This window comes from Lutra lutra, chromosome 7 (assembly GCF_902655055.1).
Source record: "Lutra lutra chromosome 7, mLutLut1.2, whole genome shotgun sequence".
NCBI classification, from domain to species: Eukaryota; Metazoa; Chordata; class Mammalia; order Carnivora; family Mustelidae; genus Lutra; species Lutra lutra.
Genome location: NC_062284.1, coordinates 18,397,727 through 18,416,508, shown reverse-complemented (window position 1 = coordinate 18,416,508; position 18,782 = coordinate 18,397,727). Strand labels below are relative to the sequence as shown.

The 18,782-nt window shown below is 42.5% G+C and overlaps 2 protein-coding genes across 2 annotated transcripts in view; both read right to left on the bottom strand.

Moving 5' to 3' along the window:
• Positions 1-18,699, bottom strand: part of ASB7 (ankyrin repeat and SOCS box containing 7) — a 48,589-nt gene extending 29,890 nt beyond the window's left edge. The window contains exons 1-4 of the mRNA XM_047736701.1: positions 18,218-18,699; positions 17,959-18,053; positions 10,350-10,471; positions 7,055-7,316 (exon numbers count right to left, since the gene is read on the bottom strand). Coding sequence (XP_047592657.1) covers positions 7,055-7,265 — 211 coding nt within the window. The 5' untranslated portion in view covers positions 7,266-7,316; positions 10,350-10,471; positions 17,959-18,053; positions 18,218-18,699. The remainder of the gene's footprint in view (positions 1-7,054; positions 7,317-10,349; positions 10,472-17,958; positions 18,054-18,217) is intronic.
• LOC125104212 (U1 small nuclear ribonucleoprotein C) lies at positions 8,986-9,733 on the bottom strand. Its single transcript, XM_047736702.1, has one exon. The coding sequence runs from the start codon at positions 9,693-9,695 to the stop codon at positions 9,216-9,218; it is 480 nt and encodes a 159-aa protein (XP_047592658.1). The 5' UTR covers positions 9,696-9,733; the 3' UTR covers positions 8,986-9,215.
• Positions 18,700-18,782: the final 83 nt, after the last annotated feature.

Below are 18,782 nucleotides of genomic sequence, written 5' to 3'. Positions count from 1 at the left end.
TAACTTTCCCCTGCTCCCTCAACCAACAGCAACTTTTTTCTCCCTCAGGACCCAAAAGTCTGTGATCTTGATTCCTTTTCCCTGCCACAGCATGTCCAATGGATCTATCCGCAAAGACTGTTGCCTCCCCTTTCAAAACCTACCCAGAATCTGACCACTTCTCAATACAGGACTGCTACTGTCTACACTGAGCCGCTGGCAATTCTCGCCTGAATTATTCCGAAGCTTCCTGATGCGTCTTCCCGTTTATCCTTGGCTCCTCTACACGACAGCTTTCTCAAGCCAGATGAGCCCTTCAGGAAGTTCTCCTCATTCTTCAGTTGAGAAGCCTGCGATGGTTTTCCATTCTCAGTCGGAACAAAGTCCAAAGTCTTTTGAACCTTCAAAGACCTGCAGACCACATCAGCTGATCAGATGCTCTCTCTAACCCAGTCGGCCCTCTCTCCCATTGCTCTGCTCTCGCTGTCGTCCTCCTGGCTTTTTCTTCAACGTGCTAAGTATGTTCCCATCCCTGAGTGTGTGCGGCACTTGCCTGTTTCCTTTACCTTTAACATTTTTCTCCCAGATATTCTCATGGTTGGGTCTTCCTTTCCTGCAGGGCTCAACTCCAAGGGCACATCGGGAGCCTTCCCTACATACCTCATTTAAAACAAAATCCTGTGCTTCTCGATCCCTTCTCTGCTTCATCTTTCTTCACAGTGCCCATCGCCACCTGACACTGTACACGTCACTGTCAATTTCCTCCACTTAGAAGTGCGCCGTGGCAGCAGGGACTTTAGGTGTCGCTGTGTCCCCAGTGCTCAGAATGGTGTCTGACACACGGCAGATGCTCAATAAATATGTGTTTAGGGTCGGGTGTAGGCAAGTGAGACCACAGTCCCAATCAGGGAGCAGGGACCCACCTGCTCTTGCCTGAGATCTCAGGCTCTTTCCCTAAGATCACATACCATCACCAGTGAGCTTGCTAAAACACAAATCTGTCTCCGCCACTCCTGTCAAATGGCTCACCACAGTCCCTGGAAATCAATTTTGGATATGCTTTCATCATAATGAACTCTTCTCAGTTCCTAAAACCAAACGTGCTTCCCTTCTCCTTCTACCCTTCACACTCAGTGTCCTGTGGGTTTCAAATAATCCCACATCTCTGTCCTTCTGGTGCCCCATCCTTGCCTCGCCTTTCAAGCCCTCAAGTCCAACCATGCTTTCTCTAGGAAACCTCCTTCCTGGCTGCCCCCGCCTCCACCCCTGTAACAGCGGGGCCCCTTTTATATGTGGCACTCAGGTGGCTCTGTTGGAACTGCACTGTCTCCTTATAGGCCATACACAAACATGGCTAAGACCATGGGTCTGAATCCTAGCTCCAGTACTTATGGGGTGAATGGCCTGCGGCAAATTACTTCCCAACGTTTGGCTCGGTTTTCTCAATGGAAAGACTACTCCTAACCCTTATAGAATGGTTGTGAAGAATCAGGCTAGTGCTAAGTGCAAAGTAGTAAATGCTGGCTCTTAATCTACCCACCCAGCAGTCTATGAAGTGCCAGACGGCTAGCACAATGTTTGCTCACTCCGTATCTCAGTGCCTGGCCCAGAGCCTGGCATATGGTAGGTGCTCAAGAAATATTTGCTGAATAAATATATGAACATGTGATTTACAGAGTTTACCAACTGGCCACCTCATCTGTCTATACGAATCCTCTCTCCACTCTCATGGAAGGGGGGAGTAAGGAGGGGAGAGGAAGTGAACCTCTGTTTCCTGTGGGTTATTCTGCTCACTTACCCTTTCGAATCTGACTTCATTTCCCCTTGCTATCTATCACCAAAGAAGCTTATTAGGACAAGGGGGCTAATCTGACTAGAGATGTTCAAGCTCTTGAAGAAACTGTGGATTCAGGAAAAGAGCAGGGGTGATAAGGTCAAGCGCTTTTCTGATCCCACCACAAGGCTGGCCCATGTTCAACCGCTATTTTTCAAGAAAGCATCAGTCTGGTCTCCGTAAGGCTGGGGAGCAATCCTTTTAGAGAGCTGACACTTGCCTCCTCGCTCTCTCACCGAGAATGAATCGGATATGGGTTCTACCCTCAGAAGTTCCAGACTAACAGGAGTTACACTGAATACCACAGGAATTAGTCACTGGGCTTGTGACAGGAGCTGTAGTAAAAAGGTACAGAGAATAACATCCCATAACAAGTCTGAATGGCAAGAGATTCCCAAGGAAGGGGTATGACAGAGAAGTTGGAGTGAATGAGGGGAGCATGGCAGCAGTGGGGTGAGCTGGGGGACTCAGCAGGTCCTGCGCAAAGGCCTCTGAGCTCAGTGAACGTGAATGAACACAGAGGGGCTGCGGCTCGGAGGTGAAGCTGAGACCTTGCCGGGCCATGTGGAAGTGGAAAGAAGGGGAAAACTTTCAGGGATAGATTTGAAAAAAGAAATATGTGCATTTTCATTTTTTATCACGGATCACTCTGTTCGGAGACGGGCTGGGAGGGGGCCAAGACTGGAAGCAGAGATGGAGAAGAGCATCACGGTCCTGGTTCCCTTCCCCCGAGGTGGAGCAGTGCCTCCGACGGCAAGAGAGGAGAAGATCTGGCAACCGTTTAGGAGGAAGAAATCAAGGGTGATTTCTAAATTGCTGGTCTCACAGGCTGTGGTGTGAGCCGTGGACGTACAAGAGGCTTACCTGGCAGCTGGATACACGGGTTGCAAGGTCAGAAGGCATGCCTAGGCCAAACACAGAGCACCCCCGAAGCATTTCACGTGGCCAAGGGGACAAGGGAGGAGGAAGTTCCTTCTTCTGTTAATGTTCCCAAGCAGATACATAACATGCTAGGAAAAAAGTACACCCCAAACCTCCTAACTCTGCCACGGTTAACAGGAGTGAGTAAAAAGATGGTACTCTTCAAGAACTAAAGAGAAGCTTCTCCAAAATATTTAGTTCTGTTGTTTTAAAATGTTATGCGAAAACGTAAAGGGCTAAAACTGGCCAAGACATCCTTAAAGAACAAGGAGAGGAGATCTGACGCCCTCCCCCCACCTCCGTCCTTCGGAAATCAAATCTTATCACGGAGCAATATTAATTACAACAGCTATCATAGGGACTCAGGGTTCTACCAACAGACACTAAACTCAGTGGAACCACACGCACATGAAAACTTTATATCTGAGCTGGAATGGCATAGCAATGGGGACAGAAGGGATGATTTAGGCTACCTTTACGGGGAAAGAATATGAAATTGTACCTGACCATCTCATACCATACATCAAAACCAATTCTATACATCCATCCAATTCATTTGTCCAATACATCTACCTAATTCTGGACAGATTAAGGACCTAAACGCCATAAAACTTTTTAGAAGAAAACACAGGCAAATAATGATCTTTGGGTATGACAAGATATAAGAAAGCACAAACCAGGGCACCTGGGTCACTCAAGTTGGTTAAGCAATTGCCTTCAGCTCAGGTCACAATCCTGGAGTCCAGGGATCGAGTCCCACATCGGGTTCCCTGCTCAGCAGCGAGTCTGCTTCTCCTTCTGAGCTCCCCCCTCTCATGCTCTTTCTCTTAAATAAACTCTTAAAAAAAAAAAAGCACAAACTATAAGGGGAAAGAAAAATAAGATTCACCTACATTAAAATGCAGACTTCTGCCCAACAACATATAAACATGACCTCAGAAATGTGAAAAAGCTAAAGACTGAGAGAAAATTGGTGCAATGTCGATCTAACAAAGAGTATGTGAACAATTCCTACAAATCAATAAGAAAAGGACCAGCAAAGGAGCCCAGTCTTGCAACGTTCTGTTGCTCAAATGTCATTCCTAGGGGGGAAAGAGAAAGAGAGAGAGAGAGAGGCCAGCAAATGACACAGAGAAAGGGCAAACCATCTGGTGAAACATTCCTGACAAAGGCCAGGGAATAGGCACTATCCCACCTGGTCAGTAAGGACAGAGCCATTCTAACCTTCTTTGGAGAACAATCTGTCGAAAATCTATGAAAAAAAAAAAATATATATATATATATAAATATATATATATATATATATATATATTTATATATTTAACATCCCTTTGATCTGGCCGTTGCACTTCGGGAATTATCCAAGAGATAAACTCTTTCGCATATGTTGAAAAAGAAAATATGAGTCAAAGACATTCTCTGTAATAGATTCTAGTAGCAGAAAAATAAAAAATCAGAATGTCCAACAATGGAGGATAAGTTTAAAGAAATGACATCCATGCAACGGAATCTGAACATGTCAATACAGTGACAAAGAGCTATCACTTAGCTAAACTGCTCTGTGAAAAAAATCAAGATGCAGCACAGACTATTAACAAAAAAGGAACAAGCTAGAAGGTGGAGGATGGACAACTATGTACACCTGTGATCTCTGCAGGGACGCCACAGAAACCAGGAAGACAGACCGCCTCTGGAAAGGAGACTAAGGGATGGGCTCTAAAGGCATTTTTCCCTCACTGAACAGTCCAAAATACCTTTCGTTTGGTTTTTAACCACATATATGTACATATTATGTTCTCAACAAATAAAATTTCCTGCCATTCTCAAAAAAAAGAGAATGGTTTAAACAAATGATAATATGCCCAATATGTCCATACTAATAAAACATTATATTTAGCAGCTTAAAAAAAACAAAAAAACAAAAACAAACAAACAAAAAAACCAAAAACAAAACCCACAGAGTAAATCTACATGTATTACAAAACAGGCACAGGGTTTTTGGGGGGTAATGAAAATGTTCTAAAATAACTTATGGTGATGGAAGGCCAACTCTATAAATATACTAAAAGCCACTGAACTGTATGCACATTTTAATTAAAATGGGTGAATTGTAAGGCATAGGAATTCTACCTCAATAAAAGCTACTAAAAAATATCTACACACACGTGTGCACACCCTGCCCCCAGCCACACAGAGGGGAGGGTGGGTGAGGAAACTTGGTTTAGTAAACTAAGGCCCCCAGGCCAAATTTGGCCCACCATTGGGTTTTATAAAGTTTTATGGGGATACAGCTACACTCCTTCATTTCCAAACTGTCTATGGCTGCTTTCATGTTACAAGGGCAGAGTTGAGTAATTATGAGAGGAAACACCTGGGTTTGCAAAGCCTAAAGTATTTACTATCTGGCCTTTTACAGAAAAAGTTTGCCAACACCTGATATTAAAAAACAAAAACCAGGGGCGCCTGGGTGGCTCAGTGGGTTAAGCCACTGCCTTCGGCTCAGGTCATGATCTCAGGGTCCTGGGATCGAGCCCCGCATCAGGCTCTCTGCTCGGCGGTGAGCCTGCTTCCTCCTCTCTCTGCCTGCCTCTCTGCCTACTTGTGATTTCTCTCTCTCTGTCAAATAAATAAATAAAATCTTAAAAAAAAAAAAAAAAAAAAAGACCAAAACAAAACAAAAAAACCTAAGTTACATAGCTGAGTGAAAAACAACTGTAGGAAAACAGGGTCAGTATGATATCCTTTACGTTCTAAAATCACACACAACATGACATGACATATTTTCAATGAGTACACGTAATAGTGTCAGGAAACGATCCCCAACTCATACCTATGGTTACTTCTGAGAGGGGACAGGCAGAAAGGATTGGGAGTTGGGCAAAGGGGTCTTTGGCTTTATTTGTAATTTATCTGAAAATTGTTTTATTTAAGGAGACAATATCACCTGAGTAATTTTTTTTTTTTTTTTTTAGTTAATTTTTTAAAAGCAAGGCTGGTAGCAGCAGAAAGTAACAGGACTAGGTTGGATTAAGACGGCAAACTCTGATCTCAGTAAGCACTGCCAGAATTTTAAGTGTTCTGATCCCACACCTACCTTTCAGTTTTTTTCCCAACCTTTCTCCTGTTCCCTTCCTTTTGGAAGCGAGCTTTCCAAGGTTCAAGGTGAAACGAGGTAAGGGCAAGAGGAACAGGAGGGCTAGAGGGCAGCTACAAAGGAGGGGGACTGTGAATGGCTGGGCCCTGCCCACAGTCCACTGTTCTAGGGATCTAGTCCCTAGCAGGGGCCCCTGGGATGCGTGAAGACTCGGTCTCGGGCCTAGCAGCGCCCTGCTAGGGCTCCCGCTCACAGCCCTCATATTCCCAGCTTCACACGATTCACAAGGCCCTCACCAGAGCCCTGGGGCTTCCAGAGATTTCTGTACTTCAAGGAGTTTCCAAATTTGCCTAGTCTTGTAACACAGTACACCTTAAAAATGAAACTAACTGATTGTGTCAAGGAGCAATTCAGGCCCCAGAAGGGCACATGTGGAACGTGAGTCCCAACAACACTGCTCATGCTGTCATTACAAAGATCAAATGGGTACAAATGATAAAATACATGGAAGTTCATCTCGGGAAAAGAAAGTAAGCAGAAATTCCACTGGGAAAAAAAGCCAACTAGTTTAGGGCAGTTATTACAGTTACTATTAATTATGGAAATTGTTAACTATGGGAATGGACAGTTTTTGAAGCAAAAGCATAAAATGCCAGAGGTGGTTTCCAACTCTGTGTATTTATACAAAATGAGACCTCAGCTAACCTGTCTTCTAACCTAGAAACTATGTACAATTCTGGAAAAGATAAGAGCTCTAAAACAGCAATAAAAGAAATCATCCAAAGGTTTTTTTAAAGGAAGTAAATTCAGAAGACAGGATACTACTAAGGCCATGATATTTAATTTAAAGGGACCTGCGGTAGGTCTCTGCATAAGCAATTACCAAACGGGAAACTTGTGTAACTCTCCAATTGTGGGTCCCACAGCCACTTCTGCTTCTGAAACAGCGTAACCAGACAACACGAAGGGTTGCTGGGAAAACCTGACTGCATTTAAACTACAGGGATGGGGGGAAAAAGCACAATCAGCAGGCTGCTCTCTCAAACAATCTGATTTTGAACAAGACTCCGCATAATTGCAATGAATCTTCACGAAGAAGAGGATAAGAAGTTGGGTGCTAATTGAAGAGAAGCAGTAAATGTTATATACGCGGGCGCATATATTTTAAACTAAAGAGAATGTAGGTTTCCCCTTGGCAAAAAAAAGTTTGCCTCCGGTAAACTCACCTCCGTGTTCTAGAAAGACTCGAACACATCTTTCCTTCCCTCGTGCTGCAGAGAAATGAAGCAGGGTCCAGCCATTAGCATCCCGGCCATTGGGAGAATAGCCTTGTTCTAGCATCTTCCGGACTGTGTGAACATCCCCAGCGGCCACTGCAGCCTGAATCTGCAATTCTTCCTGGAGCTCAGGGTTCCTTCGACAGTGGTGATGTAACATCCTAGCTGAGTCCGCTTTTTACAAAGGATTCATTAGGTCACAGGGAACAGCCTTTGAGGGGAAGCAGAATTCATGAACGTTAGAATGCGTGCTTCTCGTGCTGTGTCTGTTAAACAGCACAGGATTTTTTTCCACTGTTAAATCACGTAAACCCTAGTAATGTCAGTCTACCCTCCGACAACTAATGAACATGCACCTGTTATGACCGAATTTCCCTAAGAATATAAAAGATTCCAAACAAAAAGCCAGGCATGAAGGTCTGGATTGCTGAAACAGGACGGGTCTTCTGTAGTCTTTTGAAAGCTCAACGCAAAGATCCCATGAGCACAGCAGCATTATTTCAGGTAGAATGGAAGATGATGTTGATCAGCCAGAAAATGGGAGACAGCAGAGGAATTGGATTTGTTTGATTTCCCTAAGGCACAGAGTTAGAAACCACTCAAGGATTCTATCACAGATCCGTGAGCGAATATGGGGTATCAAGGGGACAATTCATAACCTATGACGACTACAGACCTTCAACTATGAGCAGCAGTTAAAAAAAAAAAAAAAAGTAAAAAACTTTAGGTGAGTCCCCTAAAGTATTTATTTTTTTTTAAGATTTTTATTTATTTATTTGACAGACAGATCACAAGTAGTCAGAGAGGCAGGCAGAGAGAGAAAGGAGGAAGCAGGCTCCCCGCTGAGCAGAGAGCCCGATGCGGTGCTCGATCCCAGGACCCTGAGACCATGACCTGAGCCAAAGGCAGAGGCTTTAACCCACTGAGCCACCCAGGCGCCCCAGTCCCCTAAAGTATTTAAACAATATTTTATTTTTAGCCCCAAGGGTGAAAGGTTTGGAGAGGGAGGCGAAAAGGCAGTGGGTCGGGTAAATTAAAATAAAATGCAGAGACAACATGTATTTTTTTCCTTTTATTTCTTTTTCTCTTTCTGTCCTCCCTACTCTGTTATTTGATGCACGATTAACCATCCCTCTTTTTCTGCCAGGTGTCTTTTCCACTTTTCTAATTTCAGGTTTCCGGAAATTTGCCTCTGTAAGAGTGCAGAGTACCAAGATTACACAAAATACTTAAACAGCGTAAGAACTGACACAAGCTGTTGATTCACCACGTGAAAAAAAAATCATTTTAAAGAAAAAGGAGTGTGCTGAATTTCTGCACTCCCTAATAGGTCACAAAAGAGGTATGTGCTCAGACTCAATATAAAATGAGGTCTCCTTCCTGTGAAGAAGGAAAGTCCAAATTGAACTGGTGAAAAGTGGTATCTTACACATGTGTGTGCAAAAACTTTTGCAGTGCACTTTTAAGCTTTACAGAAGCTTATGGAAGCTTAAACTAACTTGCTTCTAAGAAGCCATTCCATCTGGGCTAATTTTAAGGAATAGATTAGACTCATCTCCTAATTAGTAGGCTTCCATTTCTAAAAATAAAAAGTTATGTGATAAAGTCCTTTAAAGACATTTTGGTCTCCTATGTAGGTTAGACATCTTGGGATAATCTTGTTACCAATAATAATTTATCTTGTAAAATTCCTCGTTATAGATTGTACCAAAGTAAACTTAAGCCTGACCCAGGTCAAATCATCATAGCTTAAGAGTTAAATCAAATACCCTATATTGTTTTATTCATTGAAAATGGTTATTTTAAACTCTTACATATTACTATTAAGAAACATAAAAGGAGAAATTTCCTGATAATTTGTTTTCTTTTTTTTTTTTTTTTTTAACTAAACAGCTGACAATTTTATTTTCACATTTCACAATACAAATGAAAATTACTTTTTTTTTTTTGTCCCACTACTCCCCTGCAAAAACTATTCTCTCTTTGATAGGAAGGGCAGCAAGTCTTCCTTGTCCTGCTGTGAGAAAACACCCAGAGTCACAGCACCACGATCTCCTGGTGAAGTAGAACAAGTAATATAAAATGAATACAAAGAGGTTCCTGTCTCTCCTTATCTGTCCGGTCGAGTCATTCCTGGCCGAGTGGGCACCATCATGGGACGGGCAGGAGGTCTCATCATTGGGGGCCCAGGCATCATTGGCATGTGGCCTCCCATAGGTGGCCTCATTCCAGGAGCAGGTCCCACTGGCATCATCCCAGGAGGAGGAGGGCCCATCATAGGCATCATGGGAGGGCCCCCCATGTGGGGCGCTGGCATCATACCAGGGCGAGGAGGACCCGGGAGACTGGGGGGAGGTGGGATCATTGCCCCTGCAGGAGGAGGAGCAGAGAATGGAGTAGGAGGTATCTTTCCTTGTTGAAATGCAGCGGTTGTTTTGTCGATCAGGCTCTGAGCCTGCTCTTCCATCCATTTCTGATAGTAGTCTTTCACATTCTCTTTGTGTTTTCTACCACTGCAATGTGTCTTTCTCACAGATGGAGAGTCATGGGTGAGGTACGTGTCGCAGTAGTCACAATAAAACTTAGGCATGTTGCTCTGCAGGCCGTTGCCCACTCCGACCCGCGCCGCCCGGACGATAATTTGTTTTCTTAATAAACATGATTTCCCCCTTATCTCTTTACTTGACTACTTTTTCAATCAGCACTATAAAATTAAGTCTCTTAGAAATTTTAAAACTGAGAATCCTTTTGGAGTAGGTTTTTGCTTATTTTTAGAGTTATAAGAGATGTCAAAGACCACTGGAAGAAATTAATGAAAATTACTACTACTGGGGCGCCTGGGTGGCTCAGTGGGTTAAAGCCTCTGCCTTCGGCTCAGGTCATGATCCCAGCATCCTGGGATCCAGCCCTGCATTGGGCTCTCTGCTCAGCAAGGAGCCTGCTTCCTCCTTTCTCTGCCTGCTTCTCTGCCTACTTGTGATCTCTGTCTGTCAAATAAATAAATAAAAATCTATAAAAAAAAAAAACCACTACTACTACTATGTGCTTAAAACAAGCAGCTTCAGATTATTATTATTTTTTATGAGACAATTATCTTGGCACTTAAATGAGGTCTATTATGCAAGATCCAATCAGTATCAAAGCAAACCTGCGTTTTCTTTCAGCAAGTGTTGTGTTTATATGTTAGCTGATTTGAAGGAAAAGCAAGGACTGCACAGATGACCGATGACCCTCAGTCACTTACCTTATGGAAGAATGTCCCTTCTCCTGATACGTGGATTGCCTAATAACCATTGTGCACATACAGCATCGTGAGGAGGAGGCTCAGTGTGTGTCCAGCTTGCGGCATGAATGAGATTTCTTAACCTAAAGACAAATACCAATTATGGAAGATTCCGAAAAATAATAAGAATCAGAGCTGCTGCACAGTCTACCTTTGGACGAGCTTGAATTTTAGCACTTTATAACAAACTTTCAGAGCAGAGAAAGAATTCAGATCAGTTCTTAGAGAAAAATCACTATGGTACCTACGTTAATCTCCAAATTGGTGGAGAATATGGTTTATGTTCAGGAATTTTTTTTTCCCCCTAAAAGGACAGTTTTTGAAAAAGAATAAAGATAAAAAAAAAAAAATCACACATTTGGAATTTGGATACAAACGCAGGTTCTTTTTGTTGTTTGCTCTATTCACAATATATTTTCAGACTTGCTTCATCTCAATTACTTTTTAACGGACACTGTAGGTGCTTGCTCTTTCTAAACAGGACAGAAATGAAAGCGTGTGTTCATTCAATACAGTAGGTGGCCAGGCCCAAAATGGAATCTATGACAACTAAAAGGAGATTTATGTCTTTCAATGCTAGTACTTCATACACCCAAAAAGCATTATGTTAACCATTTTGAAACTATTATGCCTTTATGCATACATCAAACCAGGTAAAAGATCAACAACATTTCTTGTCAGCTTCCTCACATGAATTTTGAGAAAATTCTCTCTTCACCTGTAAGAAAAAGGCTCCTTCTCCATGTAAATTAAATCCTAGGTCTGTGAATACCACTAAGGTTAAGAGCACATGCTAAGTGACTTCACACACTACACCAGAATCACCCTAGAAATTACTCACTGGGAAAATGGCCACCCCTTTCCCATCGGGTGGGTGTGCTAAGCCCTGTGTCACTTAAGCAGGAAAGGTCGGGCCACCTGGCAACCTGACATGCTTTTGGGAAGACTGGAAATCCCAGTACTGCTGGGTGCACCAGAATTTTCAACCCATCCAAATCGGGATAGTCCACTTGGACCCTTTCCTTTCTCCCTACCCTTTTTTCCCTTGTCAAACTTCTTCAAGAAAGGCCAAAGAGTTGGCCAAGATGCACTTGGAAATAATACCTGACTTAAAACTGCGTATCATTTCTAAAAGAATAAAAAATTAAAAAAAAAAAAAAATGAATGAGACATGATCGGGACAACCCCTACAAGGCAAGCTGCAAAAAATGCAGAACTACCCTTGCAGAAATGCCCAATTCCGGGGCGGGCAGGAAGGAGGGCGGCACAAGAAAAGAAATATACAAGATGGGACTGAAGCATCTCACTGTGCCAAAAAGAAATTGATCAAAGAAAAATGGCAGTGATGGGGGTGTGTCACAGGAACACAGGAGCCAACAAACAGAGCTCTCGATAGCTAAGATGAACAATTTGAATGTGATAATTCAAATACTACTGGATTCTAACCCAAAGTGTAGAATATCGTTATGCCCGCATTGCTATCACTGGTTGAATAAATAAAGGAGGGGAGGAGAAACAAAATCTGTGCATAATTCCAAAGACCTGTGTAGATTCTCCCTACTCAAGGAGGTAGTGCATAACTCCCCTCTCCTTTAGCGTGGGCCATGCAAAGCGACTTCCTTCCAATGAGGGTAGCACAGAGAGGGAGGCAAAGAGCAATCTGATGGTGAGAAACCTGAAAAACACTGCCTCAGCACAGTGATCGAGGTTAACAGCAGCCGTGCCAAGTCATGTTATTAGTATGATACGATAAGAATGGCCATTTACCTTGGTGGTCTTTCTCTCCAAAGCCCATAATCTCAGACTAATTGTGAGAAAAACACCAGACAAATTCCAATGGAGGGACATTCTACAAAATACCTGACCAGTACTCCTCAAAATGTCAAGGCCATCAAAAACAAGAAGTCTGAGAAACTTGTCATGGCCAGACAGAGCTTAAGGAGACAAGATGCCTAAATGTAATGTAATGTCCTGGATGAGATCCTGGAACAGAAAAAAGGTATTAGGTAAAAGCTAAGGAAATGTGAATATGCTATGGATTTTAATAATACTGCTCACTGTTGGTTCCTTCACTGCGACAAATGCAGCTATTAATATAAAATGTTAGTGGAAGGGGCACCTGGGTGGCTCAGTCGTTAAGAGTCTGCCTTCGGCTCAGGTCGTGATCTCAGAATCCTGGGATCAAGCCCTGCATCGGACTCCCTGCTCGGCGGGAAGCCTGCTTCTCCCTCTCCCACTTCCCCTGCTCCTGTTCTCTCAGCGTCTCTCTCTGTCAAATAAATAAATAAAATAAGATAAAATAAAAAGATGTTAGCGGAAACAGGGTGTGGAGGAGTTTATGGGAATTCTGTGTTATCTGTGCACGTTTCTCTAGATGTGCAAAACTATATAAAACAAAAATAAAACATCTGTTTAAGAAGTGCAAACTGAGGGTCTCCAATGACGAACCTCCAGCATTTTCCACTAATGAACAGGGGATTATTTTCTACATGAGCTATATCTGCATTTCAAAAATCAACACCACTGGATGCCTTATTTCCAAGGGTGTTCTTGGTATCCCCTGCCTCCCAAGAGAAGTGAAGATGGCTCTCCATGGTTTCAAGCCTTTAAGAATCCTTGCTCTTACGGTCTCCCATCTACCCATGGCCACTTCCATGAAGGCAGGGGAGTATGTGTGGAGGAGATGCAAGATAGGGGTGGAGAGAATATGAAATGTGTATTAATTTATTCATAATATCAAGAAAAGGCTGTGCTAGAAGATGAAGTGACTATTTCTCTCAACAAGAAAGGTGCACACACCACAGTAACTTGTGATAATGCTGTATGGGCTCCTTCAGTCAGACAAGTGAAAGTTCACTGAGTGCCTGAGTTTGGCACACTGTTGAGCCTTGACCACTGGTGTTACCTCTTGGTAGAACTTTAACAGAAAGTTATCGGGGCACCTGGGTGGCTCAGTTAGTTGAGCATCTGCCTTCAGCTCAGGTCATGATCCTGGGGTCCCGGGATCGAGCCCCATGACAGGCTCCCTGCTCACTGGGGAGGCTGCATCACCCTCTCCCTCTGCCCCCTTCGCGTTTGTGCTCACTCTTTAGCTCTTGCTCTCGAATAAATAAAATCTTAAAAAAAAAAAAAAAATTCTGCATCCTTAAAATAAATCAAATATACCCAGAAAGGTTAAGATCACTTTTCTCTTTTCTGACAATGCTAAGTGCTATAAATAATAACCATAAGTTTAAACCGAAAAAGCACTTTACATGCATCAGTTTTTCCTGGAAAAAAACAGATACACGTACCATGCACACATAATTCCTGTCAGCTTCATCCCTTAAGTTATGAAGGGCAATGACTTATCACCAAAATATCCATTATAACAGTCCAAGGCACCAGACAAATAATAAATTTTATCATGGTGTTTTGTGAGTTTGCACTTAACAATTTAGCTATCCATACGTGAATAAATTTTTTTAAAAAGACTACAGAACTGAAAAAGGAAATACACAATCCAGTGCTAAAGGTGTCTATTAAAAATCGCAGAGGAAGTCCAGAGGTGAGGAGATTGGAAAAAAGTCTATTTCCCCTCCAGGGGAAGTTCAAAAATCTGAGAACTCCTGGAAGTCACCTATAAAGCAAAAGAATATGGCCATGGAGGCAACTTTCTCAAGAAATATATGTGAATGTGAGTTGTTTTAAAGTAAAGACTCAGAATGACTAAAATTTGGAAGGTGCAATCTTAGAAATTCCATTTCAGGTTTCAGCCCAAAAAGAGAAATAAACATACAAAGAAGGAAGACTTCAGAATTACATCCCAAAATGAGCCACCTCCCCAGTGTATATCATTTTGGGGAAAGTGTGTTGGGATTGTTTAGGGAATGTGTGTGGATAACGGGATAGTGTGTTGAACAGTGTGTGTAAATTTCACAAATGCATCTTTTTCAACTCTCCATGGTGTCAAAAGAAAATCACCCAGGCCTCTGAGCTTTTACACTGTTGACCATACTCGAAACTATAAATTTGGGGATTAGAATGTTACCACTAAATTCCATAAAGATGCCAAGTGAACTGCATTAAGTTGAAAGCAAATTTCTTGCTGCACATAATTAAAAGAAGTTTATATTCATAGAACAGAGCGAAGCATAAGATAACCATAAAACAAAATATATTTAAGACCTGTCTGAAACTGTAGACAACTTTCACCAGATCTGCCACATGTCCCCAGTTTCCTTTGGCATACACGATTAGTCACTAATAGCTTTTTGCATATTATTTTCACTAAAAGTCCACACATTTTTGGATTAAGTGATACAAATTAGAACTGTGCTTTCAGATTTCACACCAACTAGAAACAGGATAACAGCTTGCTACTCAAAAAAGGAAATAAGCATTTCTTTGTAGAGCAAACAGAAATACAGGCTGGTATGAAAATAAAATCAGCAACTCCAAGGATAGTGGCTCTGAGGGAAAAAACCTCCATGGTCTCAGAGGTCCTGGATGGCTGCAGGAACACAAGGTCCAACGTGTGCAACACCATTGAGGTCCATGTTGACCAGAACTATTTGTATGATCAAGAGCCTGGACCCCAAAATAAAGGAGAAGTGTTTTTTAGTATCACTCTGCATAGTTAGCATGGAGTTTATGTTCTAGAACAAGTAAGGGCATTCCTATTTCCTCCAAGTTGCTGGGCCTCCGGGTAATGCAAGGATGTATTATAATGCATGACTTATTTACAATTCTCATACGATTGTGCCTGCTTTGGCAGCGCATATACAATTCTCCTATGATCCAGAAGAGAAGCCAACCATTTTCAAGTTTTCAAGGAATGTGGAAGAGGCAAGAGAGGAAACTGTGTAACTCACTTAATCCAGGCTCAACTCAAAGCTTAAATCACTTAAGTATTGTAAAAGAGGAGGTCTCGTCAATATCATCTTAGTAACTCAGGGTCTGGAACGATCATCTTAGCAGCCTCATGGTAGTACTGAAGAAGTTTGCAAGAAAGGAGACAATCATTCTCTACTGAGGGAGTGTCTTTAGTTGGGAATGAAATGAAAGGCAGTAAGTCAGATATTAGGTACGCTTGTATAAACTTTATCTGACTGAAAACTTTCTAGGAACTGTATGAATTTCTACATTATCCAAGCTAAATGTGAAGAAAATAGATATTATATGTAGCATAATTTTTTTTTTTTTAAAGATTTTATTTACTTGATGGACTGAGATCACAAGTAGGCAGAGAGGTAGGCAGAGAGGGGATGGGGGGGAAGCACGGTCCCTGCCGAGCAGAGGGCCCGATCGATGTGGGGCTTGATCCCAGGACTCTGGGATCATGACCTGAGCTGAAGGCAGAGGCCTTAACCCAGTGAGCCACCCAGGAGCCCCATATATGTAGCATAATATTAAGCAACTGTGAATGGTATCACTTCAGGTATAAAGACAAAACTATGGCGCCACAGTAACCTCAAAAGGCATCACTGAAGATCTTTAGTTAAAATCAGTTTTTCTCCCTATGTGACTATAAATCTATATTTGGTTATCAAATAAATCAGGTTCTTTACCTTTTTTTTTTTTCCTGTAAATACCCATGTACCTGGCAAGAGAATTAACACAAAGTTAACTAGTGGGCTGAAAAATATAAACTATCTTAACTGTCCATGTTGGCAAATAATTACCCAAATAAAACATTTTAAATGTTCAGCATAACCTAGACCAAACACTTTCAGTCATGCTGGTATCTGGAACTAATGCCAACAATTTATCTCTCTATTATCTATCTATCTATTCCCTAATCCTAGAAAAACTGTTAAAAGCTGAGGGAGAATCAATGAAATATTATTTAAGCAATGAGAATGATCTGGCTGGCAACCAGGAGAAAACAGTGTCCTTTCTGTACCTTCCATGCTTGACTTGCCACAGACCTGCTCTCTTACCATCTCAGGTGATAACATCCCTTGCAAATGAAAACACGCTAGAGTTATATCTAAAGTAGAAAAAAATGTTTAAGTGAGAAGGCCTGAACAGAAAATACATAATTCACTTTTCCCTTAAAAACATACTTCATATATGTTAACAAAAAATATTCCTAAAGTCATCATTAGGCATCTCTCTGGCGATTTGCATATTTAAATAAAGAAAATTGCCTTTAACTTTATAGACTCCTGGCTAGTTTCTACTGAAATAAAGTGGACCCTATTTCAGGCTGCCCTAAATGTTCACCATGGAAGTCACTGCCAGATACTGATTTTCAGTCTCATTCAGTAACATACACTCTCCCTTTGGTGTCCAGTTCTAGCTCTCAAGAAAACACAAACCTTCAAAGCACTTAAAAGTATCTTTAGCAATGTCTTCGCAAGTAAAGGAATCAGGAAAGGCATTAATTTATTTTTGTAGAAGGCAGAAAGTCCAGTGGAACAGAGTAAATCAAAAATTTCCAAATGTCTACTATTTTAAGTACTTCTTCGCACCTAAAATTCCCTAAACAATCTGAGATATTAAAATAACTCTGAGATTAATCAGTCACTTTATACCCCTGTTATTGGATGGCAGAGAAGTCATTCACTCCACTAATTTCTGAATTAACTCTTAGATAATTTCCCTGATCATATTCCCTCTTTAGGAATTACATGAATGTCCTAAACTTACCTTTAGTGCATTTTCAGAGGCAGCAACAAAATACAGCAGCAGAAATGAGATCACATGAATGATATGATTAAATTTCAATCTAACAAATTATCTGTAAGGGTTTTGAAATGAAAAATCTTATCTATTAAGAGTGCAAAAATAAAGCCCTAGATTCTATACACACCAAAACATTCTTCTGTTTGCAAACTCTTGAGTGTCAAATGATAAACCTAATAGTGTATAAAGTTTTGTAAGCTCTAGAAAATCAAAGGTGTAACAAATATTATATTTAAAATTTCAAATTCCATCCATATCTGTCACACAGAAACACGAAAAAGCCACAAGAGTTAATCATGTTCAAGTGCTTCAGAGGCAAATACTGCTTTCAAACTATCCACACTATCCAAGAACACAGATTCACTTTTCACTAGAAAAGTCACATTATTTTCCGAAACTCAAAAATTTCAAGCCATTACTGTATCTTCTTCTACCAAACCCTTGTCAGTTAGTTAACTCAAATGATTTTTTGACAGAGGTAGAGGAAAGGTGATAGGAAGACATAATGGGAAAACAGAAAATTGTGGCTTAATTAAAAAGCAGAGTCACTGAGAATTAACAAGCAATTAACAAGGAATTGAGAATTCCTATGAGAGTAAGATGTGGGGGGGCTACAAAAAGGTCTCAAAGTCTCAGAGCAGGGTAAATGGTACAGTGTACCAAAAGATAATGCAGAAAACGGAAACAACATACAGAGAGAAAGGGGAAAATACATTTCTGAGATAAAGAAGTTATTAATTAAAATCTTAAGGATCAGGCACGGGCAGTGTTTTGTTTTTGTTGGGAAACTGAATGCCAGGAAAGAGTTACATTTCCAGGTAACTACGCTGAAAATAAAGCAATGCTTAATGAGGTAGGGGCCAGGAATAAACAATGGGGGAGGGGAGGTCTGGCTCATTACCTTTAAAGAGGATGCTGGTCAGAGGCTCTCTGCTGCTTCTCTGGTGGGTGGCTTGACCCCTTCCTGCTGTCTCGTCTCCTCTAGCCAGCTAAGACCTGGAAAGCAAAAACCAGTGAGTGGTGCAGTGACCCAGGGGCGAGAAGGAGGGGGCTTCTGAAGAAGGGGTAGCAGAGGAAGAGTGGTAAGGGCAGACAGGAAGAAGCAGTGATTCTACCTCTCAGCCAGCCCCCTTCCCCTCGGGGGAGGTAACTGACTTTACCTGTCTCTTCAGCTGCTGCTTCTCTTCCTCCTTTCAGCCTTCTCCACACTCACCAACTTCTCCATTGAACAAACACTCCAGGCAGGGCCGGACACGGGTGTTCCTGATCCTTCTCGGTGCCTCACGGCCCCAACCCGGCGAGCATCCGGACGGTCGAGCAGAACTGGGGCGACGGTCCTGACCGCCGGGCAGCCTCGGGGCAGGGGTGCAGGGAGGAAGTCCCGGCTCGAGTGGGGGGGCAGCCCGGGTCTGAGAGCTCGGAGCAGGGGCTGCCGCGCTTGGGGCCGAAGGCTCCCAGCTACGGGGGCACACGGGAGGTCTCGGGGCAGCGAGGTCCCGGGTCATACAGGGTCCTAAGTGCCAGCCGCGGAGGCTACAGGCAGGGGGCTTTCGGGATGCACTTTGCACTGGGCCACCCCCGCCCCCTCCCTCCAGCACTTTGGGGTCACTGGGATGGGACCAAGCCTTCAGCAGCCAATCAGCGGCCGCATCGGAGCCTGAGCCCGGAGCCGTAAACCAGGTCCGGGGTGGGTGGGGGTGGAGGGGTGGGGGCGACCTGGTTGGT